Source organism: Nelusetta ayraudi, unplaced genomic scaffold, assembly GCF_046127955.1.
Source record: "Nelusetta ayraudi isolate G7.1 ecotype Tasmania unplaced genomic scaffold, CSIRO-AGI_Nayr_v1 ptg000102l, whole genome shotgun sequence".
NCBI classification, from domain to species: Eukaryota; Metazoa; Chordata; class Actinopteri; order Tetraodontiformes; family Monacanthidae; genus Nelusetta; species Nelusetta ayraudi.
Window position 1 is genome coordinate 897713 of NW_027466152.1, and position 27892 is coordinate 925604.

At 44.9% G+C, this 27892-nt stretch overlaps 3 protein-coding genes across 4 annotated transcripts in view; all 3 read left to right on the top strand.

Moving 5' to 3' along the window:
* The first annotated feature begins 3160 nt into the window (after positions 1-3160).
* LOC142903065 (zinc-binding protein A33-like) lies at positions 3161-5227 on the top strand. Its single transcript, XM_076048508.1, has one exon. It carries the CDS (start codon positions 3330-3332, stop codon positions 4761-4763), a length of 1434 nt encoding a protein of 477 aa, XP_075904623.1. The 5' UTR covers positions 3161-3329; the 3' UTR covers positions 4764-5227.
* A 365-nt stretch (positions 5228-5592) lies between these two features.
* tmem177 (transmembrane protein 177) lies at positions 5593-7938 on the top strand. Its single transcript, XM_076048522.1, has 3 exons — positions 5593-5691; positions 6612-6861; positions 6990-7938. Exons 2-3 carry the CDS (start codon positions 6661-6663, stop codon positions 7719-7721), a joined length of 933 nt encoding a protein of 310 aa, XP_075904637.1. The 5' UTR covers positions 5593-5691; positions 6612-6660; the 3' UTR covers positions 7722-7938.
* A 2134-nt stretch (positions 7939-10072) lies between these two features.
* The window catches only part of ptpn4a (protein tyrosine phosphatase non-receptor type 4a), a 53430-nt gene continuing 35610 nt past the window's right edge, over positions 10073-27892 (top strand). Inside the window, exon 1 of one of the 2 annotated variants that reach the window (XM_076048521.1) lies at positions 10073-10670. Coding sequence is in view for 1 of the 2 variants with exons in the window: in XM_076048520.1 (XP_075904635.1) it covers positions 14340-14343 (4 nt within the window). In the remaining variant the exon portion in view is untranslated. Of the gene's footprint in view, positions 10671-14320; positions 14344-27892 lie in introns of those variants that run through there. The other variant, XM_076048520.1, reaches the window with a different exon arrangement.

A 27892-nucleotide genomic window follows, 5' to 3' on the forward strand; every position in this document is an offset into this window, starting at 1 on the left:
TGCTATAAATAGAAAACGTCCCGAAGGGTGGGGAAGGTGGGGGGGCGCGTTGCTTTTCGGGGAGCGCGTTTACGCGCTGGAAGCGCATTTTGTGCGTGACGTGACATCTGCATTCATGGGTTGAGTTGGAAAGTAGTCGTTTGCGGTTCTTTTGGGGGATATTTGTGAGAGTTGTGTTTTCCGAAGTGTCACGGAGCAGCGAGCGAGTTCCCCTTTTTTTCAGTGAAATGGACCGTCCTTGAGCTCTCGCAGGCTTCTTTAAAGGGATAGTTCTGCTAAAGTAGCCGTACCTATAATTTCAATGAAGTCTCATAAATATCGTTGCATGTCAGGGGGGGAATGCGTTTGTGTCAATGGTGTAGTTTTTGGTTGTTGTAATAGTAATTTTATGCGGTTTGTTTGTTTTGGGGCTGTTTTTTTTTTTTTTTTTTTGGGGGGGGGGGGGGATTCTGACGCCACAGAAACATCCTTTCTTTAAGCATTCGCGTATCTGATTTTAATTTTAATCGTTCCAGTTGCATGTTCTACAAATGTGTCAGAAAGGTGATTAAAAACAATACCCTTTAAATATTATATATAGCCATTTATTTATTTATTGACTGTTTGTACACATCACTTTAACCGTGACCTAAAGAGAAAAATCAATCATGCATGGACTATTATTTCTTGACTGTGTCTTTTTGCTTTTTGCTTCTGTAGTTCCTTGGATAAAAATCTCTTAATTTAAAAGGCTGTCATTTTGTCATTACACTCCTATGTGCGACAACAACAAACTAAACCCTTGATTAATGCACATGTGATGGTCAAGGGTGCACCCCCGCCCCCACCCCACCCTATTTTTGGTAAACATGTTTACTTGGACACTGCAACCTTCGCTAGTTTGTGCCAGTTAGAGGTCAAAGTGACAAGCAAGCATTTGATCAATTGGTTGGAGTGAGGTGGGAGGTGTTTTAACAGGACAAAATGCTTGAATATAATTAAAAGTCAGATGCTCCCAGCAATAGAGCAGCGGCCGATAAAAACAAAATGAACACAAATCATAAATATACCGTCTGAGATTGTTGTACTGTTTGTCACCTCTCCCCATTACACATGGGTTAGGGTTCATAAGTGCACAGTTTCTTCACATTCTCGACAGAACTTTTATGTAATATGTTTTAGTCATACTTCTTTGTCCATAACAATAACGTGTGTGTGTGTGTGTGTGTGTGTGTGTGTGTGTGTGTGTGTGTGTGTGTGTGTGTGTTTTACACCTTATTATACGCATGAGTTTAGCTGCAAGGTGACAATCCAGAGGTGGTGAATTTACTGTCTGGGTTACACACAGTATTTATTCAGCATTAAGGCCAATCAACACTCTTGGTGGGTTAACCTCAAGGCATCATCATCATCATCATCATCGGGACAGCTCTGTCCACGTTGGGATGAACATTGCTTCTCCCATCAAGCAGAGGAAGCACGAGGAAGACTATCTAGCATATAGCCCTTTAAATTCCCCATTAACATAGGCCAACGATGAAGCCCCTCCACCCTCTCTGATCTTGTGCCTTTTTGCTCCAGTTGTTGGTTCTTCTCCAGGGGGTTCTCGGTCTGCCTCTCTTTTTTTTCGTCATGTGGGTTCTACGAGAAACTCTATCAAGATACCACTATTAGCCCTGGTACATTTCTGTTGTATTGAAGGCATGCAGATGTTCTGAATGCCAATGACTCTCTTCGTTTCTGTGTATGTGTTTAATTCCGTATAACTGTTGGTGTATTGGTTCATTGAACATAAATCATGCAAAAGTAATTTCTACTAAGTAAGGACCTGGACATTTTAAAATTAGGTGAGAACTTTGTTGTAAAGTACAGCTAAAATACAATGACAAGCTCATGATGTGGAGTAAAATTCAAAGTGGATATTCTCTATTCTCCTTTTCTCTCTGCCTCTCTGTGGACACACACACACACACACACACACACACACACACACACACACACACACACACACGCGCACACACACAGAGTGGCAGACTCTGCCATCACCTCTCGCCTGTTTCCATGGAGACAGTAGTGAGCTGTTTCTTTGCACCAGAAACAGAGCGTCTGTCTTGATCATAATACATATGCACATACACATGCATGCACTAAGCCCTGCTAGAAAAAAGTGTTTTTTCATCCTGACACCTGAGTAGTGCATATTTCAGTGACTATGTGAAACTTGCCTTGATGTTGCAGGCCATATCTCTGCATAGAGTACTTGATTATGTTACCAATGTATTGACAGATGGCAAAAAAAAATAAAAAATCAATGCTTTGTGATATAGCTGACCATAAAGTACTCTCTAAAATGGTAATCTGCAGTACATTTTTAATTAACAGTATATCACAATCAAACTTAATTTGAGAAGGGGAAGTATTTTAATATTTGCATTTTAAGAGAGAGTAAATACTGCAACTTAATGTAAATTTCCTGAATTTACAAGGAGAGAAATGTTATAGATATAATCTGATCGCCAGAATTATCTTGTGCCTGTAAGGGGGTGTTACTCTTGTTGTTCTCTGTACACGATGGTAATATAGGCGCCACTATCAAGGTCTACGAGGCTAATTGTCATGACATAAAGGGTATAAATGGGCAGACTACCGTCCAGCCACTATCCAGGCTACATTCAAACAGGAGACCTTTGGCCATGGTCCTACATGGATCCTAGCCCTCATTTGCATGAGCATGGACAGCGCTCCATTAAAATTTAACAGCTAGCAGCATCTACACACACACACACACACACACACGCACACACACACACACACACACACACACACACACACACACACACACACACATCTCTTGGATGTGTGGGTGGATAGGTGAGATAAGCTTTGTTCTTTTTGACAATGATAACATAGTAGTCGTTTTCATAGTGTTGTCTCATGTTTGCATTTGAAGTGGATTTCCTGGGTTATATATTACTACTACTACTACTACTACTACTACTATGTAGTAGTAGAACTGTCACTAGAATAAAAACAAAAACAAGAACAAGAATAAAAGTGAGAATTACAAACAAGAATAATAAGAACACAACTAAGAATAAAGTTATTTAAAAGTTTTAATGTCTCGTGTTAGTTCGTTAGCTTAGCTCACTTCTACTAAAGTGGAGAAAAAAAAGGTATTGACCCATTTTGACTACCGTACTTTGCTCAGATGACGCGCCAGCATCACGTGACTGATGGGAAACAACAATATATCTGTGTGAATCCAAAACCAAAAGAAGACGTCTACCTCTGCGAGACATGAGCGCGCGCGTTTTCGGCGACTCGCCATTGGATTTTCGAGCGCTCGGAAAATGGCTTTGTTGCGGAGTCAGGAGCTCTGCTTCTCGTGGAGTCAGGAGCTCTGCTGTCCGGTGTGTCAGGATTATTTCAGAGACCCCGTCATTCTCCCCTGCAGCCACAGCTTCTGCAGCGCGTGTTTGCAGAGCTGGTTTGCCTCCAGTCAAAGACGCAACTGTCCCGTCTGCAAGGCCGTTTCGCGGTCCAAGGCGCAGCCGCCGCGCAACTTGGTGCTGAAGAACCTGTGCGATGCGTTTCGCCAGAACGTGGACCCGAACGCCGTTTGTCGCCCGCACGCAGAGATGCTCAGGCTGTACTGTCACGACCACGGCGCGCCGATCTGCATCGTGTGTCGGTACTCGGCTGAACACACGAACCACAGAATCGTCCCCTTGGAGGAAGTGGCGGACTTGGCCAGGGCCGACCTACAGCCAAACCTGGAGCCCTTGAGGGAGAAACTGAAACGGTTCCGTGAGGCGAAGGCCCATTGGGAACAAGCAGGACAACACTTGGAGAATCAGGCTCAGAAGACGGTGGGAATATTAAGAGGGGAGTTCGGAAAGTTCAGGGCTTTTTTGGACGCTGAGGAGGAATTCAGAGTGTCACAAATCCAAGACGAGAAAGATCTTAAAACGAAAGTGCACGACATTCATTTAGCAGCGCTGAACTTTGAGATAAACGCAATGGAAAGTACCTTAACAACCATGGAGGAAGGCCTGAATGCCGGGAACGCGTCACTGCTCCTCAGCATCGACGCGTTGAGGAAGACAGCACAGCGCCCTCTGCCGCATGACCCAGAACAAGCGTTGGGAGGTGAGATCGACGTTGTCACGCATCTGGGAAACTTGAGGTTCAAAGTGTGGTCCAAGATGAAGGACTTTGTGACTTACACGCCGGTTGTCCTCAACCCCAACACTTCCCACGGAGAGATCCACACGTCTGAGGATTTGACTAGTGTCAAGTGTGTGCCTACAATGGCACCTGTGTTTTATTCTTCTACAATGGCGCCTCACCAGTCGGGGAGGATGAAACAGCACCGCAGCATCCTGGGGCATCGGGGCTTCTGTTCAGGAAACCACAGCTGGGAGGTGGAGGTTGGGGATAACCATGTGTGGGGACTGGGGGTGATCTCAGAGCAAGCCCAGAAAAATGGTGACATACTTTCAGGGTTGTGGATGGTACGGCACAGTGGTGGGAAATACGAGGCATATTCCCCATCATGTTGTCTACCTGTCCTGCCGCTTAAGAACAACAGGGTCCTCCAGGTCAGAGTGCAGCTGGACTGGGACAATGGAAAGGTTTCTTTCTGGGATTCAGCCACCAACGAGCTCATTCACATGTTCAGACACACTTTCAAAGACAATATGTTTCCATATGTGAACACCTGGGGTGAGGAACCTCTGAAGATGGTGCCTCTACGTTTTACTGTTGTCTTAGACTGTGATTAAAATGACAAACTTGACTTGGAAAATGAATTATCTATAGACAAACTAAAAGCTGTGGGGGATAAAAAAAAATAAATAAAAAAAAACGTATTTTGATCATGTTTATTAGTAAATAAAATAAATGAAATGTGGATGTAGTAATCTGCTAAATAGCAACGTTATAATTCACCTTTGAAACGTTAATAAATCATCTATTTTGCCCTCGTTGCAACAATGGTAGCGTAAAATGCTACAGTTAGTGTATGGGGGAAAAAAGTGCTGTTAAATTCAGTTATTGTTCGTGTTGACCTTCTTCGAGTGCCTTATATTCAGTTCAGTTTAGTCGTCTTTGTAACACACATCATTTTCATCACTCTTGTTTGTTCTTGACAGTTTTGTCATTTCTACCGTTTGCTTATTGTTATTTGTTACAATAAAGCTACACTGGAAAAACAAAGAATACCAAATAAAAATCATACAGCCATTTATATATGTGTGTTAGTGTGTTATATAGTTATAAGTTCTGCCTGACCTATATTTTCTCTGCTGCCAGGGTGATTAAAAGTGAAAATTTACTTTTATTTTCTTTACTCAATAGTTAATATTATTGGATGTCGTCAAGACTCTTGGGCTTCACTAAGATGTGGGGGATATAACAGATAAAACTTTACATAAGTGAAAGACATCCAACCAAACTAAAGGAGAAGTGTTTATAACTTGACAAAACATTAGCTACTTTTAAGTTCTGACAAAAAAAAAAAAAAAAAAACCCAACATATTCTGAGGTGTGGTGGAGAGTTTTGACGGAACTGGAAATTCTTGCGGAGTAAAGAATCTGGCATCAGAAGTGACAGATCTCCGACTTTACGACATACTGTCGTAAAACGGCATCGCTTTACGTACTGACTTCCTGCAGTCTTGTAACTGACTGTAGCGTTGTCCTTGTGGAGATGTGAGTATTTGATATTTGTACCGTTGCCTTCAAGGCACCAAATTGCTTTGAATTTCATTTTTAGTGCATGTTTGTGAGTAACGTCAGTTGTGTACTCGGTGTTGCTGGTTAGCTTCCCTAGGTGTTCAGCAGTGCTAACATTGTTCTGAGACGAAGTAAAATATATGGTCCTTGTGTTAGCGGAGAGAACGACTTATCCGTGTTTTTTGTAGCCATTGGCAATTAGACACGGCAAAAATTATAAGGCATTGAAGGGGGAAAAAAACAAACCTTAAGTGGTAAAGAAAGCTATGAAGCTGAACAGTGTGCTCAATGGTAGTGTATTAGCATGTCGCGTAAAGAAGTTTTAGCCCCACAGCAAATTTTGCTGTACCTAATTTAACTTCATATCCGAAGGGAAGACTTCTTACTATCGTCCTCCTATCCCCCTATTTAATAAGTCTGTCACGAATAGGATCAGTATCAGAAAAAGTCTGGGACATTTTGGAGTCTTTTCGTGTTTTGGCTGATGGGGTGATGGACATGTAATAGCTCATACTTTCACTAGAAGATGGCACCACACCACAGTGTTGCAAAGTGTTCCCTAACAGTGCACACTTGCACTTGCACGCACCGAAGGAACTCAGTCTTCTCAACCTGTGGGTTGACTTTGTTCATTTTTGTACTGGTCAGTTTCGTTTGTTGCTGAGGTGAACCCCAGGTATTTGATAATCAAGATGATCTCTGATTAATCTCAAGTTGTTTACGGGTCTGGTCAGAGTCATGTTAGCTCTGAAATGTGTCTCTCTTTTTTTTTAATCATTCTGATTTGGAGATGGGTCTGTCAAAATACAGCAGCATATTTGAGTTAGCCAACTCAAATTTGTTTATTCTGTCAGAAAAGATCACCAGCATCTATGTTTTCTCCTCTTACTCCACAGATGCCCACGTCTGAAGTCTGCTTCACATTATTCACTTAAAAAAAACAACATGGCATCACACTTTCTCAGGTACTCAGTGCTTCTTCAGAAGTACCGTACTCCACTGCTGGCTACCACCTGTGGTGGCATCTTCGCAGCCAACTTGGTCACCCACGCCTTTCCCGACTGGTCCTTCCGTCCTCTCTATCAGGCCTGGTTCAAAGGAGAGCCAGCCTCGTTGTCTGAGAAGCTTGAGGATGTTTTCCAACAGGTAGTGAGCGTTGCTCTTCATTAAGTTTTTATGTCGGGGTGAATAACTTTGAATTAAACATTTATCTTTATAGTTGAATTCAGTGTTGATTTTTTTTTTTTAAGTGTTTTTATCATTGTCTTCTGTAGGTGCAAAAGGACTGTGGCATCAGCACAACCAAGAATTTCTCCGCCTTTGCCTGTTTCGGTTTCCACCCAGTTGGGGCTGGTGTACCTTGGCTCCCTGCAGGGGTCCAAATTGGCATCCCAGCCAACTTTAACGGCACGCTTGATGACCCAAGTGGTATCACCAACCGCACTATTTTTATCAACGGCAAAACGGTGGATTGGAGCAGCGATGATGGCTCCGCTTTGAAGGAGGCTCTAATGTTTTCCCCTGGAGCTCAGAAGTTTGCCATAGCACGTGAGTTGGTCCGGCTGCAATCTGGAGGACCCGTTCTAAATGCTACAGTGGCCCCGCTTTGTCTTGGTGGAGCTTGGGTGTACAGCGTGGCCCTAAAGCAGATGTTTGGGCTTCATGGACGACACGCACTGTTTCGCGGGGCTGCAAACTTGGTGGCACTTGGGCTCGGAGCCGTGTCTTACTTTCTTGCCTCGGATGCTGTCAATCAGTGGATTGACTACAGCTCAGACCGGCGGGCTGCTCGAGTGTCCCGTGATTATGCCGAAGGAGGCGTGGAATTTTATGATAAGATTCTGTCTCGAAACCGGACTCTACGCTCCCTGATGGGTCAGAAAGGAAAGGACATGTACGCTCCCAGTGGGAACCTGTTCCCTGCTAACCTCTTGCAGATGAAACACGCACCATACACATCCAGGAGGGAAGGAATTGTCTCTCTGCTGAAAAATGAAAAAGTCTGACAAGAAGTATAGCTTTATTGTGGAGAAATGAGAAATCATAGTCAGTGGAGCTGACTTTTACAGTACCTGTAATGGAAGACTTGGTCTGAAGAGACTGATGTATAGCAGCAGGGCAGGTGATTGTGAGGTAAAAGCTGCACAGAGACAAGAGAGTCACTTGACACTTTTGCAGACCAATCAATTTGTACCCGTGTTCAAATAAAGGCTTGCCAACATGTCCAGAGGATGTTATTTATTAAATTTTGAACAATATCCAGCTGTCAGAGTGACTTTATTTTTACAATGAGTAGTACTATAATAACAACATTTATAATAATTAAACTTGAGAATAATCTTAAGATAACATCAAACTCTTATTTTTATCCTGTGAAAGTTTAGACTGACTATTACTGCAGTATTTTAATCATGGACCTAAAAAAAAAAAAAGTAAATTCTCTTTTTTTTACGTGAAGTTATTATATACGAGACTTCTTAAATTCTATTTGATTCACTTCTGGTAATTTTATTGTATTTGAGTGTAGCTCTCAGCATTATTTTACTCTGGTCACGCTGTTTTTTTCTGCACGATTTATGAAAGCAGCACTATGTAACCGCAGATCATTTGCACAACCTGAACTAATTCCTTTAGAGATAATGATCTTAATGTGCAGCTTATTGTGACTTTAGAACCCATCATGTAGACCCCATGTTCCCTCAGGTCGTCCGTCTGCATATTAACAGGATTCAGATACAGTGTTTTAATTACGCTTCCAATCTTTTACCCTGTGGACACAGCTAAAAATAGAGGCGCATAATTAATTGCGTTGCAGCCAGACATTGGCATTGTACATTATTATTCCTTGTTAGACCATGTCACAGAGGTTGCTCTGGAAATGTGGAATTTGGATATTTTCCTTTTATAAAGATCAGTAAACTGCATTCCAAACTGCAGACGTGTGTTACAGAAAAGTCTGAACAGTAAACTGAGATGGTAGAATTGGTTGAAAAGTCGAGATGTACTCTGTCAGAATGCCTTGACTTTCAAGTTTCTTTGATAAAACGTATCCATGAGCATCGTGAACAGACATACATAGCTCCTTAAAAATGGATCAATCAAACCTGACTAGTGAAAGAAATAACAGTTTAGTTTAAAATTAAATATGTATGTTTTAAAAAAGAAAATAAAAATCTTAGCGCATGATTCATGAGTGAAGCACCAGAAAAACAGGGTTCAATGGAGAGGATCTTCATTGTTTCATTTCCCTCTTCAACAAAGTGCTTTTTGAATATGGTCCACACAGGCGTCGTTGTCTTCTTCTTGCCACTCTGCTTCATCTGCTCAGTTCATTGTGTGCGAGTCAGGCACAGTTCGTGTACAATGGGCCATTGTTGGACACACGCAGGCTGTTTCTTTTTGAGCCACTTGAGGTCAGTACAACCTATATTACCACTATGCTCTCTCTCTCTCTCTCTCTCTCTCTCTCTCTCTCTCTCTCTCTCTCTCTCTCTCTCTCTCTCTCTCCCTAGCTCTCTCTCTCTCTTTCACAAATCAATAGCGAGCCTCTTGCAGAAAGGTTTTGAATGACTGGTGCGACCGATTCAAGCTGTGTGGAATTGCCATTTTCATGCCTCATTCATTTTCTAAATCACAAGTTGGATTCATTCTCAAATTTGAGGTACAGTTTTGACAAAACTTTGAAGTTGCTAACTTTCACCGAATAGCATTCAACAAATGCGACGTGTGTAAGAGACACAAGTCATCAGGAATATGTCTACATTATTATTTTTGTTTGTTTTAGAGGAAACATTTTTTTTTTTTGTCCCGCTCAGTAAACGGAGCATCCATGGAGAGCGGGGAAGGATGGATTGAGCATGCAGAGCAACACAACCACAGACAACAATGAGATATAATTTAAGAACATATCAATCTAAATCATTTAGAAACAAAAGCAGTAGAATATTTAAAATAATTTAATGGTTTTATATCTCAGATGTAATATTAATTGCATTCAAATACATGTTATGCTATGCGAATAAAGTAATAAAAATGAATGTAACCATAATTGTGGCGTTTTGTGCCTTTTTTTTTTTTTTTTACAATTACCTATAAATCTACCTGGGTTTCCCTGTTGATTCAACAACAACAACAACAACAACAACAACAACAACAACAACAACAACAACGAGGGCAGGTTGTAAATTGCCACAAGGAGAGTGGGGAAAGGAGAGTTGGATTGACACAAGTGTGGGAATATTGAGGAAAGCCGCAAATCGGGAACAAAGTGCGCGCCTCCTCCTCCGTTGGCCCCGCCCCTGTGCGTTCTTTTGCGCCATTACGTCGCTATGCTAATCGCTGCTGTGCTGCAAGGCAGGCAGGCGGGCAGGCAGGCAGAGCAGCTGCAGAGAGCAGGGAAGGAAGGCTGACTACCCCAGGCTGCCCCACGTTAGGAGGAAAGTCACACACGCAACATTTGCCGATTCTGTGATCTCAGCCCGGTCCAGTTATTCCCTCCTTTTAAAAAAAAAAAAAAAAAAAAAAACAACAACATTTTTTTCCCCCCTCCCCTCTCACCGCCGATCGCATTCCTCTGCTCCCATACGCGTGTGCTTGGAGTGTTTTCTTTTAATTATTATTATTCCGTCGACCTGAAATGACTGCTCGCCGCCGCCGCGTCTAGCCAATGGTTACTGCGGGGGCTCCTGTCTTGTGGATTATCCGTCGTCGCCGAGCGAGTTGCATGGTCGAGCCCGGAGGAGGCCCCGTTCTGCTGGATGGATGTGTGTAAAGCAGCGCCGGACTCCGAGTGCTGATGAAGACGGTGATAATAACGATGCTTGGCTTTCATCGGCAGAGGGTGAACTGATCGTGGATGTTTCGGGCTACGTCGCCCCCCACGCAAAACCATTTCCTTGACACGGCAAAAACATATATTCCTTAAAAACTGGACACCCCTGGAGCAGTTTATGACGGTAAGAAAGACGCTCATTCACAAGGCCACCAGATTTTTTTTTCTTCTTCTCCCCCCTCAGCTCAGCCAGCTGACGTTGGTTAGCTACCTAGCCTAGCGCTGTCACTTTTAAGCAAGTTGCTGCCAGCGCTGCTGCTACAGCGGCAAGCGTTGCGAAATAATACTGGGATAAGGGCTCCCTTCCATGGGTTTGTTCCCTCACAATCAGAAGCCCTTATATTTATGTATTTATTTTTCTCATTATTTTTCATAAGACCCCGACTAGCCAGTAGTTGTGTAGCTGGCTCGTTAGCTCGCTATTGAGCCCATTCAATAAGCACGGCTGACTTTACGTAGCTGCCAAAACGCTAGGCTAAGCCGGCGCTTTGTGCGCATTTAAAGGTTGGAAGGCTCATTTTTCTTCCCACCCACCCCCCCCCACCACCCCCCATCCAAAACGGTGCTCGACGTTTCACGGGTCTTCATTGATATTTTTTTGGCCGAAACGGCACGTCAATATCCAATTCATTCCCGCTGTACAATGAGCCCCTTTAACGACAGAGTCCACCCAGTCCAGTTGGCGTTCAATGGAACCAGTGCGGCGTCAGTAATGTTTCGGATGTGCCTTTAAACCGCCGCGTCCCTGTCAACGTTTTGCAGCAGTTGACCATCATCTTGCTCATCTGCCCCGTTTAATTTATATTTATCTGTTTTGACCGTGTAGCATCAGTTATCAATACAACATTGCAAATGCAGATCCGTTCGATGTGGGCTTATTGGTCACTGACTGGCGTACCAGCGCCTGTTACAAGTGCTCTATTACTGTCCCATCCAGAAGATTGGATAAGCCTCTTATTGCGACCCTGCTTCTGAACACAGCACCCCCCCCACCCCCCCACCCCCACCTCCTCTTATCCAACCATCACTCGTTTGCTTGTGGCGCAAACGACGTATTTTAGTCATCCGGACCAGCTTTGAATGTGCGTTGCTGTCAACGGACTCAAGGGTTCTGCTGTGATGAGGCGTCCTCCTTATTTCCTCTCTCTCTCTCTCTCTCTCTCTCTCTCTCTCTCTCTCTCTCTCTCTCTCTCTCTCTCTCTCGATGACGTAACCCTCCACCATCCGTGCCACATCTTTTGGGTCGCAGTCGGCTCCTCTGCCGCCTGCTGCTTGCCAGTCTGCTGCCGCTCCGTCCTGTTTGTCTAGCCGTCCTCTCGCTGGTCCAAAATCGGAGGCTTGGTTTACTGACACCATGGCTTCTGAATGGGATCCCATCAGATGATGGGGGTGGGGGGGTTATGAATGAAATCCCATCTAGGCTGGAATTGGGTAGGGGATACCCGGCAGAGAGGAGGGAGGTCACCGAATTCTCAGATTATGGGTCCCATATAGTACCTACTGTGTATTATAATCTTTAACCCTCTTTTATTCTGCACTCAAATGGAACAGCATTGCCTGTGTGACTATAAGTTTAGCCCTCTGTTTATAGCTCTGGCACAAAAATACAATTGACATCTTGTCTTACCTTCTGTATGTTTGAAAGCAGATGAAACACCTGGGCCAGGGACACTAACTTAGGAGATGTAGGAGTGGAGCCCCTTCTGACATCATAACGAGCTGATTTTGGTAACTGCTTGTTGTAACGCACACTTCCTGAAAGATTGAGAAGGACTCCAGAAACAGAACAGAACTCCTAGGCACTAACAGTTATCTTAACAATGGTGTTTCTTTTAGTTTATGCTTTAAAAACAATTCATTCTTAAGCACTTTTTACAAATTGGCAGGGAGAAATGAAAGTCTTTGACCCGGGTGAGTGCCTGGGAATCCCTGGCTGAGCCCACTCAGTCGTTGCTGAGGTCAAACCATTTATCTCGGGAATCAGACGCTGCCATGCCACCGCACATTTATTTCTATTTGGGACACATTTGCAGGCTGGCCAGTGCCACTGTATAACAGATAAAAAGCCTTGGTAGTCGGGATTATGTCGGAACAGTGGATTTTGAGATAAGCCGGGCCAGAGATAGGAAAGTGAGGCTGTATGTTTTTAACTGGAGAGTTCTGCACATTCCATCGCTTACTGCTGAAACATATGATAGGATGCTGAGCTACCGGCTGCTCGATCCGGACTCGGTAAGGGAGTGCAGGGCCTGTTTTGAGTGGACTTGCAACATCCATACTGTAAAGTCACTGGTGCAGTGGTTCAGTAGATTTCTGAAGTCAACGTCTAATTTACCTGCTTTAAAAAATGCTCAAACGTACAGAGGTCTCGGACGGCCTCAGCTGGCGAGAATTGGATCGCCTGCGGCAAAGACTGAGGTTTACTTGAGCGACACACCTGAACCTGCCACAGTGTGCAGTAGTGCTGTGTGTATCAGGGGGACGCAGGGCCAGCAGACAGTGGAGAAATGAGGAAGGGGAAATCGTGATAGAATATGCCGGGTAACAGAGACCGATCCCGTCTTACGTGAGCCATTTGGGTCTAAGGTTGCCTCAGAAACTAAAGCCATTTGTTTAAAGTCATACCTCGGATGCATGGTTTTGTTTAAAATACTCACTAATGGCTAATCATCCCTGCCATTTGTCTTGGCTGCAGATGAAATTCCTCCCAGTCTTGGGGCATAGCCTGAATAACTCGTACCTATTTGCGAAAAAAAAAAAGCCTGTGAAACAATGATCAACTTTGCATGTGCTTAGTGCCACAGTGAGGGCAAACATAGGCTGCCTTTAGCCTCAGGGGTTTTCTTCTCTCCTTTAATGTCTGTGTGAGTCGTTGGGAAAATCAGGAGGCTATCACCTGTTAAATAATTCTGTTCAACAGCCACAGCTGCTTGTGTGGAGGATTTGCTTGGTGACGAGTGTGCGCCGAAAGCTGCGCGTCAGTTTTGACGTGCTAAGCTAAAAAGGCTTATTAAATTCAAGCTCAGCACGGCGGCTTCTGAGATGTCACTACGAGTTTTTATCATTTGCCCCCCCCCCCCCCCCGCCCCTCTTTTTGCAGAAGTCTCTGCACGAGGTCGAGCTGCGCCTTTACGCTGGATGCATAAAGATGCCAGTTCCCCTAGTTAAACATCATAAACCAGACCGGCGTAGCAAAGAAGCCAAAGGTCAGCCATTGTTGCTGCCGGTTTGAAAGGGTGAGATGTGGACACACAATGTGGGCCAGGCGAGGATCGCGGCATGGTGTGCCTCACTTCACGTCCCGCTGCATCAGGGGAGAGGCCTGTGTTCCGTGTGGCCCCTTTAATGGATGAAGTGGTGCCGTTGAAAAGTGTTCTGCTGCATGCATTGTGCTCGGAAAAAAAACTCCCCAAAAAAATCTCTCTGACAAACCAAAGGTTGCGGTTGTGTGTCACCCACCTGAACACAAGATACGTCTAAGACGACCCCGAGCTTCTGCCCTCTGCTTCCTGCCTGTCGCCGCGTCACTCGGAGGCGTCTGCACTTCCTTTCCTCTGCCTCTATCTTCGCCCGACACCTTACGTCTGGATAGTCTTAACGTTGCCGAGGCACGCCCTCCGCCCGGCACTCGGAACTGTTGACAGCTCAGCGTTGGCGCTAACTGACAGCGTTGCTAAGAAGACTCCCTGGCTGCGTGCTGCAGGCGAGATACATTATCAGACTTCAGATGCTGGCAACTGCGCATCTAAATTTAGTGTGTTTACTTCATGGTGGAGAGGGCTGGAAAAATCAAATGGGTACGAATTAACTTTTACGTGTGTGTGTGTGTGTGTGTGTGTGTGTGTGTGTGTGTGTGTGTGTGTGTGTGTGTGTGTGTGTGTGTGTGTGTGTGTGTGTGTGTGTGTGTCCATTGAGAGGCAGAGCGAAAAGGACAATAACCACTTTGAATTTTACTCCACATCATGAGCTAGTCGTTGTACATTAGCTGTACTTTGCAAGTAAGTTCTGGCGTAATTTTAATTTTTTTTAATTTTATTTTTGTGTAAAATTTCTATATTTATTTTTTTTTGAATATATCAACTTGCATTTGTTTTCTGCAGCCTATAAATACTGCTCTTGATCCTGATTTTTTTTTAATTGTCGCAAGGTCCTCCTCCTGCTCCTCCTCATGTGAGTGAAACGAGGCTCTCTGTGACCTCCGTTGACTGTCAGTGACAGCTCTGTCAAAGAGCGGCCTGTTCATGTTTAACCAAGAGGACCAGCTGCCTGCCCCGTTCTATTATAACCCCCCTTTTTGGAAGCTCACAGCCCCTCTCGCAGTTGGCAGGCGGAGCGAGCAAAGCGCTTGATAGACCAGAGTTCATCCCTCGCAGTTAATGGGTTATACCGTCTTATTTGCGCGTTGGCTCTGTCTCCCTGTGAAGGGGAACTTTGGATGTAATTCGGATCACTTGAATAAAAAAAAGAAATACATGGCTAAAGAGTTGACGTGTATATTTACTAGTGTGCCCGATTTGGAAGGCGCAAATGTGGCAAACGTGGCAAACTTTCAGTCTGTCTGTCTGACTGGCAGGAGTGGAGGAGTGAAGCAGCCAAACAGCCGCTCGCTGACTTGAATGTCCAGCCAGATCGCTGTTTGGAACGGACAACTAGTTAGTGGTCTGTTGCCGGGGAGAACGTGGCACAACTCGGTTAGCAAATATATAAAACAAAGACAAAGACAATCATCTGTAAAAGCCAAAAAAAAAAACAAAAAAAAAAACGCAGCTGTGTTTGTTGCGTGCAGAGTGGCGAGGCCTCCAACCGTCAGGGTGAAGCTGCCTGGTTAACTAGCGCCACGTTAACGCTGGCGTGGCTATTTTTTTTATTTTTTTTAATTATTGGTCCCCGAGGATGGAGGAGGTTTTTCGAGGTATTGTATCTTTTACCATTAGAATGTTCATTATTGTCTCGTCACGAGGAGCTGTTTTTTTCTCGCCTTGCTTGTAAAATGATGAAGTTGGCCTGGTGTTTCTTTTTGTGGTTTTTATCAGCAAACGTGATTGCGGGTTTTACTTCCTCTGTTTTAAAATTTTTTGCTGCGGATTGTCGTCAAATCAAGTTTTATCTCCTCCATCGGCTGGAAGTCACCGTCTTTTCATTCTCATTCCCCCTCTCGTTGCCGTTCGAGGCTGATATCGACGATGCGGAACTAATTGGATAAAACTGGCCATTACTTTTATGGTGTTCTTGCTCAACTAGCAGTCATATTGCTCATCCAGCCAGAGAGAGAGAGAGAGCAAGAGAGCAAGAGAGCGAGCTACAGGCAGATCCCCTGGTTCTGACTCTGGCTGCTCGGGTTGCATTTAAAGTGGACCGCTGTGCTTCTAGAGCAGGCATGGGCAAATGTGGCCCGTTAAGCTTTTTAATCTGGCCCATCGACCTTGAATAAGTTATATTAATAGTAAGTCATAAAATAGCTGTGTTTCGTCCGTTTTTTCAGTGTCAATAAAGAACACGGTAGGGCTTCAAAGATGCTGATTTTGTTTTGTTGTGACTTTACTTTGGTTCATTTTCAATTGACATTAAAGCAACATGTTTTCTACACATCCCATGATGAGATTTTTTTCTCCTATGCGGTGACCAAACCACTCCATCCATCTGCTGCTGCTGCTCCGCTACCCCCCTCTGTCACATTTTAGAAGCCATTGTGGTCCCACCAGTCAACAAGTTGTCCCATCCCTGTTCTAGACGATGACGTTCACCCCCAGCTTGCAGCTTGACTCCGCGTACAGCTGAGCTCTGAGTGTTTTTTTTTTTTACTGTGTCGTCCAGCTCGCTTGTGGGAACATAAGAAGAGGCTTTAAGAAATCTGTTTGTTGTTCATCGCTGGTATCAGCGTGTTATGGCCTCTCTTAAGTCCACCAGTAACCCAGTTTCTGCTAAAGCACAAGTGAAGCCAGCAGACACGGAAGATAAAGCTGGCTGGACTCGAGCGGAGGGGATATTGAAACATTGTAATATCATTTTATATCATAATGTTACAATATATTTAAAAGAGGTTTGACCTGCCGGTCACAAAGTCCCACTCAGCAGCAGCAGGAGGTTTCGACGGCACCGATGTGAAGTGAGCTCCTGCTGCTGCTGTTGATGTTGGACAAGTGAGGAACGGAGCGTCCCACTCCAACGTCCGCCTTGTGAAAGATAGCGCTCGTCCCTGTTGCCGCCCCACCCCCCACCTTGACATTCCTCAGGTATGTGAGCACAGCTGGCTGCCGACTGTGCTGCGCTCCAAGCGCGTGTCTCGGCTTGTCCCTTCCTTCCTTCCTGCACCATCATCCCGCCAGCCCCCAGCAGGCACGCACGGCCAACACCCGCCCTCCGAGGTAGATGTGAAGGTCACTGCTGTAATCAGCGTTGATGCAGGGGAGAAGAAGGGCTTTTGGAGCACAAACCTCTGTATATTCTTAGTATATTTTTAGTATAGTTGCTTTTTGTTCTGCCTGTCCTCTAAAGCACCAACCACACCACAGCAAATCCTTCCTTGGCAACGTGTTTCTGATTCTGATTCCCGTGTTCACACGTCATTCATGTACACAAAGGCATCACAGCGATAGATTTCAGCAAGACGTTTGACTTTTTTAGCCCTGGTTGAGCTGGGATGGTCCTCTGCTGCTATCAGAGCTTTTCAAAAAAAAAAAAAAAAAAAAAAAAAAAAAATGTGCCCGAGGTGCCAGTTAATCTGTCAAACTGAGTAATTGTTGACCCTTAATTCACACATTTTAAGCCGTTTCCCGAAGGCGTGCCGCACATTTTTAAGCTCAACCGCGTATATTGCCTGTCACAATCCACTGCTTTCACAACCGTAACTCAAGTGTGTGTGTCTCTCTCTCTGTGTCTCTGTGTGCGCGAGTCCTCAGGTCTGGCCCTAAAACAGCTGCTCAAAGAGCCTTGAATACCACAGGAGGTCAAGAGACACAGTTGCTGACGAACAGTCGGCCAGATCCAAAAATGGATGCCCAGAAAATCTTCATGTTAGAGGCTTTAGAAGCAACCGGAAGTATTTGTCAACTCACATTAGGCTTCTTTTCCCCAAAAAATCTTTTAGCCTCAATGACTGAAGTTATATTTTGAATATTCTAGGAGAAAAAAAGTCTAATTTCAGGGCTTGTCGTTGGTTTCCAGTCTCTTTTTCATCGTGGTATTGTGCGACTTTACTCAACTATCGAGTCTGTTTGGAAACATCGTAGTTTTATTCACAGCTTATCTAACGAGAACATTCCGAATACAATTATTTTACCACTATCTCCTCCAATAAATAGAGAATATATAAATGGTCTTCTGTGCAATCCATCCATCTACAATGTTGTTTGTTCCGTTTAATTTATTGCTTAAATCAGAGAGTCATCCGGTCTGCATGTCTGGCCACTTGATCATTTTCGTTCGTTTAATCTCCGGACACGTGTTGAATGTAGTTGAGCCCTCAGGGGGGGGAAGAAAATGTCTGCGGGCACTACGTGGTGTCACAAGAAGATGTGGCGTAGGCGGCAGAGGAGCCAGGGATCTGATTACATACCCTGAAGGGCATGATGTTTGGGAAGGGCGTGTCGGCCCATGTGACCAACTCCTCCTGCGCCTTTGTTGACATGTGTGCCTAATCTCGCTCATCTTGAGCTCAGCGCCCGGAGATACGGCGGGTGCTGTCGCCAAGCCACCGCGCTCCCCTGCAGACCAGGGCTGCAGGCGCGTGGATCCGCTTTTATTTGCATTTCAACACCACGACGAGGGCAGCTAATGTTTGTGTTAACGTGTCTGCCCGTCCTGCGAATGCAACACATTGGAGCTACGGTGGCTAATACACAAATTTTAATTGATATATGTATACAGTTTGGTTCTTTTCATATGTCAAATTCTGTTTTAGTCATAAATAGTTAAAAAAAAAAAAAGACTGTAGTTATTTTGCTCATTGCAAGGTATTATGTCAAGGTAAAAACATATTGAGGGAAGGCAGTGAGATGTTTGCAATACCCAAGCAATAAATGTATTTCACTATCTTTTCTTTTTAACATTAATTGGGTTTGTCATGCTTAGTTGCAAATATTTCTGTGTACAGCAACACAGTCTGGAGCTTTCTGAGCTCATTCTCATGTAAATGAATGTGAGAACAATATATTGGACAGTCGCTCTTTTTGTCTATTATGCTGTTTCACTGCGTTTGCATCTGCCAGCTGGTTGAATACTGCAGCCCGTTTTTTTTTTTCTTTTTTCTTTTTTAATCCCTCCTCCTCGTTGGCCATTTATGTTTCTACATGCCTGACGGCGCTGGGGCCTTTTGCAGGAAAAACAGATTGCAGACTATGTGATGTTGGCAGTCGTCAGGTGCCGTGCGTGCACGCAACGCTACGATACGCATGTACGAGAGCGGGAGGAAATGGAGAGAGAGAAAAAAAAAGGACGCCGACACCCTGCGAGAATCTTTAGTGAAGACGAGGGGGAGGAAACCACAGTGTGGCTCTGAGAGAGAGGCTAACGGGCAGCCGTGCTGCTATTTTCTAGGGCAGCAGTGAGACAGCAGGGTGGGATAATAACAGAAGCTGTTACATTCTTGTGGTTTCTCTGATTTCAGCGTGAGGCAGGGGGTGGGGCGGGGGGATGGGGTGGGGGTGGGGTTGGGGGGCTGGGGGCTGGCTGGCTTACTCACCGCTGCACTCTGTCAGCATGGACGCTACCGGCACGAGGACAATACCTGACATTTCGCCGACACTTTAATCTAAGACACATTAATTACGGCACGGTGGGCCTGAACGCTGTTAGCCTGGCAGCTGATTAAAACTGGCTCGGCTGCTACGCTCGTCACGGGACGAACTTTGTAGCTCAAGCCTTTCTGTAAGACCGGGTTGAGTTGCTGCACTCTGGAATGGCTCCTTTTTTTCTTTTACATCTACTTAAAGTAGTTGGGTGTGACTACATTTATCGGTTCTAGATTTTTAGGATGCTAACCACCAGTCTATGCTTTTTGAAGACCCTGTGTGCAGGATTTATTTGCAGCTAATCAGGAGAAAAGGAGCGCATCCAGGTCCAGTTGTGTTGGTTCTGTGAGACCCAGCAGCAGGAACCCAGTGGGTTTTCTTGCGGTGCTGCAGCTAAACCCAGAGTTTAAAAACAAAAGAGAGAAAAAAAGAAAAAAGCATCACTGTGTGTCATCGCACTTGCTAAAGGTGAAACATCACTCAACAGGGCTCAAGTATAAGAGATGACTATCAGCTTTTCCAAGTACGCGCCATAGTTCTGTTGAAAACAAACCTGCCTTGAAACACTTTGGTTTTTGCAGGCATCCATTTTTTTTTCATCGTCAACCTCATGGCCAAATAAACCAACAGAACGCAGACAACGCGCTGCCTTTTTCACTTACATCAGACCTTCTATTGTGCAGAGTGGAAACATTGCAGAGACGTGAGGGTGATTGTCAGGTGGGCCCACGCTTTCCTGTTTTGGTCCTGTTTACCAACCGCAATGTGTTCCACCCACCTCCATCTCTTCATCTTCACCTCTTTACACATCCAGCGCTACTCAGATATCCCCTCGCACCTCTCCCACTCAAATGCATCTTGATATATGAGCCGGCCGCCGCACGCCAATAAGCTATTCATTGCCTTGTTTAAAGATGCCTCTTCCTCTTGGAACGGAGCTCTTCAGCCGTATGGATGCACGCCTCTGTGGGCGGCTGGTTAGCAGCTAATGCCTGTACGGCCTCTATATTTAAAGATCTCATTGCCGTTTGAGTCCCCTTACGACTCAGACATCAAATTATGTCTAATTTGCACCTGTTTTTTTTTGTTTTTTTTGTAGTCAAAACACACGTGTGCGAGAAAATGAGAGAATGCTGACGGAGCAGCAGCAGCCGTACAGTAAAATGGGTGGTGTTGTTGTTGTTGTTTTTTTTTTAATATGAAAGGAGGCCAATTATGGCTGGACCAGTGTAGAACTTAAACAGAGCCTCCTAAATTATGCATCAGGCTGAACCTCTTTCATCTGCAAACACAGAGCAGACGTGTCCCATCACACTCATAGTAGACGCACCAGGTAGTGCTGAAACAATGTGAACGGCAAAACACGGTTTCTTTTTTTTTTAGCTTTTGGATAAATTAAGATTCTCCATAATTGAGTGTGCAGTAGAAGCTTTCCTGTCATTTGTTTCAAACCACGTCTGTTGCTTGAGTGGGGACAGTGAGGTCAGAACAGGAGCTCTCACTTATGCTACATAGAGAGGATGGCTGGGGGATTACGGGTAAGAAACGCTCCGGAAGCTTCATGACTGTTTAAGCCTAACAACATTTTGCCCCAGTTACGAGCCGGGAACGTAGTGAGCGGAGTGAAGCGGAGGTTGCATTGCACACACACACACACACACACACACACACACACACGCAAGCTCGCTGAACAGGGGAGTGGAGCGCTGCAGCGGTCGGTTCTTCCTCCTAAAGGATGCAGCTGACGAGATTTGTGTAATAATGAGAACCTGCACACAGGTTTGTGACCCTCTGGATGTTCCCAGGCACCCGGTCAAAGCCCTCTGCTGCCTTCTCCAGCTCTGTTACCCACAGATAACTCGTCCACCAAAGACCTTTTTAAATGATTCAGGTTGTGAAAGTGACCTTTTGGGCGGGTGCGCAGGGCCGAGGATACGAAGGCGTCTCAGTAAAACCTAGATTAGCGGAGGATGTGCGGCGCTTCCAGGAAGGTGACTATTGTTTTTCCTCCGAAGGATTAGGCCCATGAGAAATGCCTCCTCCTAGTAGGCTCTCCGGAGCCGTTGGCCACGCGCCTCCATGAAAATGTCGGACCCACGTCTCACGTTTTGTGTCTCTGCGAGGGCAGGGGAAAAAACGAGGCAGGTGGAACTTTGATCGACTCTGATTGGTTTAGCTGTGGAGTATCACTGCGTGGAGAGCCGTGGCTTCTAAGAATAGAAATCCAGGGTCATCCCAGAGGTGCAGGGGATTAGTTGAATCATGCAGTCACTGTCGTGTCATCACATCCTGCTCACCAAAAACTGTGACTTCACATGAAGCCGTCTCCATTTATCTGCTTCTGGCTGGTGATCCCCACGAACCATGTTAAATAAGAAGACATTAGTATGAATTAATGCCTCGCTGGTAGCCGTTCAAGATGGCATCTTGAGCTGTACGCTGCTGAGTTGCCGGGCAGAGCAGGAGAAGGTTGGAACGGTTCTGCAGCTCCCCTCCTCCCCGCCCTACTGTTAGACCTGCTCGAGCGCCTCGGTGCGTTCAGGCAAAGAAAGGCCTGAGCTCGTTTCACATGATCCGCATCAAAGTACTTAACGCTGCTGTAATTCTATTGTTGTTGTTTGGAGTGCTGACGACTGAAGTCGCAGAGCGCTGGAGAAGAAAATCACCGCGCCCTGATGCTCAGACTTTTAAAAAGTGACCCAGTTTGCGGAGCGACTAACGAGCGCCGTTGCGTGAACGCAGCCTCGCTGTGTGACAAAACCCAGCGGGTTACGTGTGCGTTTTGCAATGTCGGAATTTCAAAACCCCCATGCTGTCAATTACTACAGCGCAGGTTTTGGTTAGTGTGTCCAAATCTGTGAGATTCTATGACGTAAATTGAGCTTATGGTTGATATTCAATATTGCCAAACATTGCGATGTTTGCCGTCACATGCAATATTTTTCTCAGTTAACCCCACGGATTCCTTTCCTAAAGTCTGGATGAAAGCAGACCAGGTCTGATTGTGGCGATTGAATTAGAGTGATGGCTCACTGGGTGGCATTGCAATATGTCTGATTATTATTATTATGTCTAATGGATTTCTGTGGAAGCTTCTTTTTCCTGAAACTTTATTGTATTCAGGTCAAAGGAGCGATGACGAAAACTGTGTCTTCATGTTGACAGGAAATATTAGTGTCTTCAATTCTAACCTGCTACATCACTATGATGAAAACAGGAAATTCCCCAGTTTGCTTTTTGAATAACCCCCAACCTCCCCAACTCAAGGTTCCCTGTGTTGTTGTTTTCTGTCAGGTCTGAAGGCGACCGTCGATTTCTCTGCTGCTCATCCTATAACCTGGCAGCGTAAAGCCTCTCATCAGGCGTGTGTGTGTGTGTGTGTGTGTGCGTGTGCTTGTCGTGGAACACCTGGCCTCCCTGCTGGCGGGGCAGGAATGTGCAAGGTTAAGGTGGATGCGGGTGGAAATGTGCAGCGTGCTCAGAACACGACCCCTGCCAACGTGTAAAGGTGCGAGCGTCAGCAGGAAGGGAAAAAATCAGGGGAATGTGCTGCTTTAATCAGACCTGCAACTCTGTTTCTCCGCGTTTTGTTTTTTCTGTGTGTGTGTGTGTGTGTTAGCACCTGCGTGTGTGAGTGTTGAAAAGAGGGCCCCCTGTCTGAATGAGTCAACGCTGCCTCACTGCCGTCATGTTTCCAGTCCGTGTTGAACTTTTTTCTTTTTTTTTTTTGTAACAATAAATTCCGTTGGCTTTTTTTTTTTTTTTTTGTGAAAAAGGTGTAACAAAGGTGAAAAATGAAAGGTGTCACTGTGCACAGAAGAAAAGAAAAAATACAATACCTGTTTTTGTCTGTTTAAAATAAGAGTTTGTTTTTATTAAATTGGGTATTTAATAACTGCTGAGGACTAGAACTAATAGAACTAACAATTAAAAGGTAAAAAAATAATCATTATTTGGGTTCTTTTTTATCGTGCCTTTGCCTATCGAATAGCAGCACGTTTGTCAAACCCCACTTTGAGATAGAAATTCTCAAAGAAAATTAATTTTCTTTCCATCTCAGTCAGTTTGATCAGACGACGAGTCAGCGGGTTTTGCTCTGTTTTGTTTGTTTAAGTGCGAATGCACTTTCAGTGTTTGCTGTGCTGTCAGCTGATGACTGCAAACTTTGCCTGGCTGCAACAGCTTGTGTGTGTGTGTGTGTGTGTGTGTGTGTGTGTGTGTGTGTGTGTGTGTGTGTGTGTGTGTGTGTGTGTGTGTGTGTGTGTGTGTGTGTGTGTGAGACAAAGGCAACTGCAAAAACTGGACACGATGCAGCGTAAAGGTTTGGCTGGTGGGTTTGGAGCTCTTGTGTCCCCTGGTGTCTCTCAACATCAAGAACCTTCTGACATGTTGCTCCTGGACGTAGCGGGAAACCACACTCGTCCTCATATGGTCACGTGTATTTAAACAGGGTTTGTGTGAAAAGTGCAAAATGATCTAGGAATTGCGTCGATAAGTGAAAAAGATGTGGATTGTGGCTCGCAAAGTGCAGGAAGACGAAACTGCAAACTACCACGGCGACATTTTAGCTCGACGTGCATTCACATGCCCCGAGGACAAACTTAGGTATGTGTCTGTGGTTTTCTGATCATATTCCTGTTGACGTAATAAGACAAGGGTGTTGACTCGAGCTGCTTTCACATTTAGACCTGCCGTCGGTCCCACATTGTTGCTGAACGTTAAAGAAGATGAATTGAGCTTGAGCTTTCTTTCTTACGAGCCACTTTTTAAATGCATATATACACAGATTTATACACATATTTTCTTAGCTTTGGTGGTTCAGAGTTGTTCAAAATTCCAAAGTTGTTCAGTTAGCTTGATTATGCTATTGGCACTAAAACACAGTCAACAAACATTGACTGTCAGTCTTTGTTTTTTTAATCAATAAATGGATTTAGGAAAGAGTCCAATATGTGAAATCAGTGGAGTTCCAATAATGTTTTGAACCCACTTTTTTCTTTACTGTTTTCTTCTGATTCTGTGATTCTGTGATGACATTCCTGCAGTTGTTCTGCTGTGTACAGAAACGAAGAAAAAAACTTTTAGTTTTATGATTTCCATTTGTTCTTTTGTTCTTGTTGCACTATAGTTGTCAATAATGCAACCATTTTTGAGTTTCTGATGTATATTTAATATTTTCCTGTTGATTTTCTGGTTACTTTTTTTTTTTTACTTCTTTCAATGCTGTTGCGCGCACGATTTGATCTAGAGGACAAATTTCCCCCTGCGGGGCGATAAAACGGAGACTTCCCTTCCAGCTGTTTACTCCTAAAAGCTGTAAAAGGAGTAAACAGGAAGCCCGGAGAGAGAGAGCAGATGATTGGCTGACTGATAGCGGCGAGAGGACGGAAAGCAGAGAGGTGCAGAGGATTGACAAGGGTCACGAGGGTGTTGTGGTGATCGGGTGAGCGGCCTCCTCTGTGACAGGTGTGTGTGTGTGTGTGTGTGTGTGTGTGTGTGTGTGTGTGTGTGTGTGTGTGTGTGTGTGTGTGTGTGTGTGTGTGTGTGTGTGTGTGTAAATGGCTGCTCCTTGGCACTGATGACTGTAATTTGCATAATGGACTCACAAGCCATACTGATAGTGACAGAGCGAGAGCAGACTGAGAAATGTGGAGCAGGGCAAGAAACAGCAAAAAAAAGAAACGTGTGCTGAGGAGAAAACCTGTGTGACGCTTGCAGCCGAGTCCCAGTTAGATCTGCTGCTCGTTTTTTACACGGCGACATCATCCGGGTGTGCTCAGAGATGAAGGTCCGGTGTCAGAGTCCATTGCACGTTTTAGTTTTTTGTCCAGGACTCCAAAGAAACAGTCCTGCACAGATATTTTTTTATATAATAATTTGTGAAAACAGCTCATTTAGCCCTCTGTTTGCGGCATTCCGCGCACTCGCTCTGGCTTCCTGCTGACACTGATGCTCCAAGGTAGGTGTCTGAGGGCGGAGCCAACACCTGGCCAGGAGCAGAGGTGGGAAGTAACAAAGTACAAATATTTTGTTACTGTACTTAAGTAGATTTTTCTGGTATCTGTACTTTACTTGAGTATTTCTATTTCTGGCGACTTTTCACTTTTACTCTCTGCATTTGTACACAAGCATCTGTACTTTCTGCTTGTTACATTGGAAAAACACGCTCGTTACGTTTTGTCTTTAAAAGATACAAATTATTTTAAAATTATAAGTTCACTTATTTATTGTTACGTTTGTGTTGCTTGAAGTGGAGCCATTTTAACTCTGTGATATTTTAGAGGGATATTATTGAAGGTACCTCAGTACCAGACCACAGAGTCCTGGAGATTATTTTAGTTGTGTAGGAAGAAAAATGAAAAAAGAAACACGCTTGTCTTGTGTCTCAGGAGACGCGTATCATTGATAGAACATAAGGTGGCTTGTGCATGTGTGTGTCAACTCTGGAGAGAGAGTTGCTGCATACACACCGAACGCCATGACTTCAAAGTGTGCTGTTTTGTGTTCTGTTGAGAGGTTCAAGTCGCTCGTTGAGTCTGACTCGCTGTTTAGTTTTAATGATGTCGCTGTGAAAGCTGCTGTTTCAACAGTCTGTTACGTACAGATGTGAAAAACAGCAGCGCCGCCACTAATTGTTTTTTATGGGATGCGTCTGTGCGAAAGTGGTGGAGTGGATGCGAGGTTTGCGTTGCCATCGAGAGACCCGCAGCGAATAAACGAGGCTGCGCGACGGAGCGACGTCACGGCGCCACGTGGCTTCCGCAGGAAACCGAGGTAAACAACAGGAATTACTGTCAACTGGCCCAGCCGTAACTTATTGCTGTAGGGCAGCCGGCGGCGGCCAATAGGAAGGCTGCTCTTAGACCAAGACAGACTGTCACATGAATCCGATGCAGCTCATTGCTCACGTCAGCTGAATGTTCTCGCTACGTCGCTAATTTATTCTGCAAACCTGTTTTGAATATTTTGCACATCGGCTCCGGTGCCATAAAGACAAATGCCACCCTTAAAGGTCGCGTGCAAACGTCATTATTTTGCGTGTGTGAATTTAGAGTTTTTGATTGGAGACGTTTCTCCGAAGTTTTGCTGTTTCCCTAAATTTCATAATGCAACATTCTTCGAAACTTAAAAGGGTGCATGGAAGCTCAACCACTACAGTAAGACCTGCTGACTCAAGCTTTTTCATTCACACACACACACACACACAATGAGGTTTGCTCCCATATGGGTTCGGTTAATTTGGAGAAGGAGCGCAGTGTCGTTTGCAGCTCCGGCCAAACAAGTCGGCTCTCCTCCTCCTCCTCCTCCGGCGGTAACGGCTGGGTCTCCAGGTTCCGCTCACTGTATGACTTTACCATCAGCCACATATGGCTATCCCTAAAGCGGGTCAGAGGCCATTCTCTGCCCACATTCCTTAAGCTGCTACCCGCCTCCCCCCTCCCCCCACCGGACCCCTCACCCACCTCGGCTCCCGCACGGACGCAATTTCCAAATGCTTTGTTTGAATCCGACGCACAAAGCGGCGCTCTGTGTGCGTCGTCGGCCTACATAATATAAGTAGAATTAAGGAGGGGAAGGTGGTGGCGAGGCGGAGGGGGGAGGGGTCGGTCGCTCGAGTGTGAGACAGACTTTGAAAAACACACCAAAAAAAAAAAAGAGCAGTTGGCAAGAAGTGGGTGAAGGTTAATGAGCGTGGGAGGTGAAGAGGCGCAGCTAAAAAGAGCACCAGAAAAGAAGATGTGACACAGGAACTGAACAAGCGGAACTAGTTGACTCGTTAATGCTTTGTGGAACATTGAATTGTCCAATGACATCACTCGGCTCCATGTCGCCCCAGTCGCTTCGTGGAAACTCTGTAACGTGCGTTTTGTCAATTTAATTTCCAAAGATAAGATTTCTATAAACGCTTTCGAGCAGAATTGGCCTTTGCGTTTGTCATCTGAGCAGAATTTTACAACAAACATCAGATTGGCTGACACGGAGAAGTCGTTCGGAAACTGCTTGGCTCGGCATTTTAGCGCGTTTTCGCGCTCCGGTGTCGAGTTTCGTCGTTTGTTTGGTTTCCGTCTTGTGCCAGCATCTCTGTGGGCCGTTCCAACACGCCTGCATTGTCCAGGAGGTCGGTGCGAGTGTCTGTGTAGTGACACCTGATGCCAAGGTGACACCGCTTTCTCTAAGAATGGAATATTGGTTTAATAATCGTGATCAATCAGCAGTTACTGCTGCTGTTGGTAAACTGTTGGTAAATGATCGAGAATCCAGTGGTTTGTATCATGAAAACTCCCTGATCCCTGATTCGGCTGATTGGCTGATGCTGCTCCTCATGTATGTATATATATATAAATATATATATATATATATGTACACATATATATATATACACACACACACACACATATATATATATCCTTGTTTTTTGTTTTTAAAGACTCTCATACGCACACACTGGCACACATCTGATTGACCACCTGTTTGTCTCTGGCCCACTTTTACACATTATGAAACACAGTGCAATCTACGAGTCCTCTGGGAATCCTAACTGAATGCCCCCCCCACCACCACCAACAACCAGTCGTTCCAAGGCAACACGACGCTCCAGAAAAAGCCTGCGTATCTC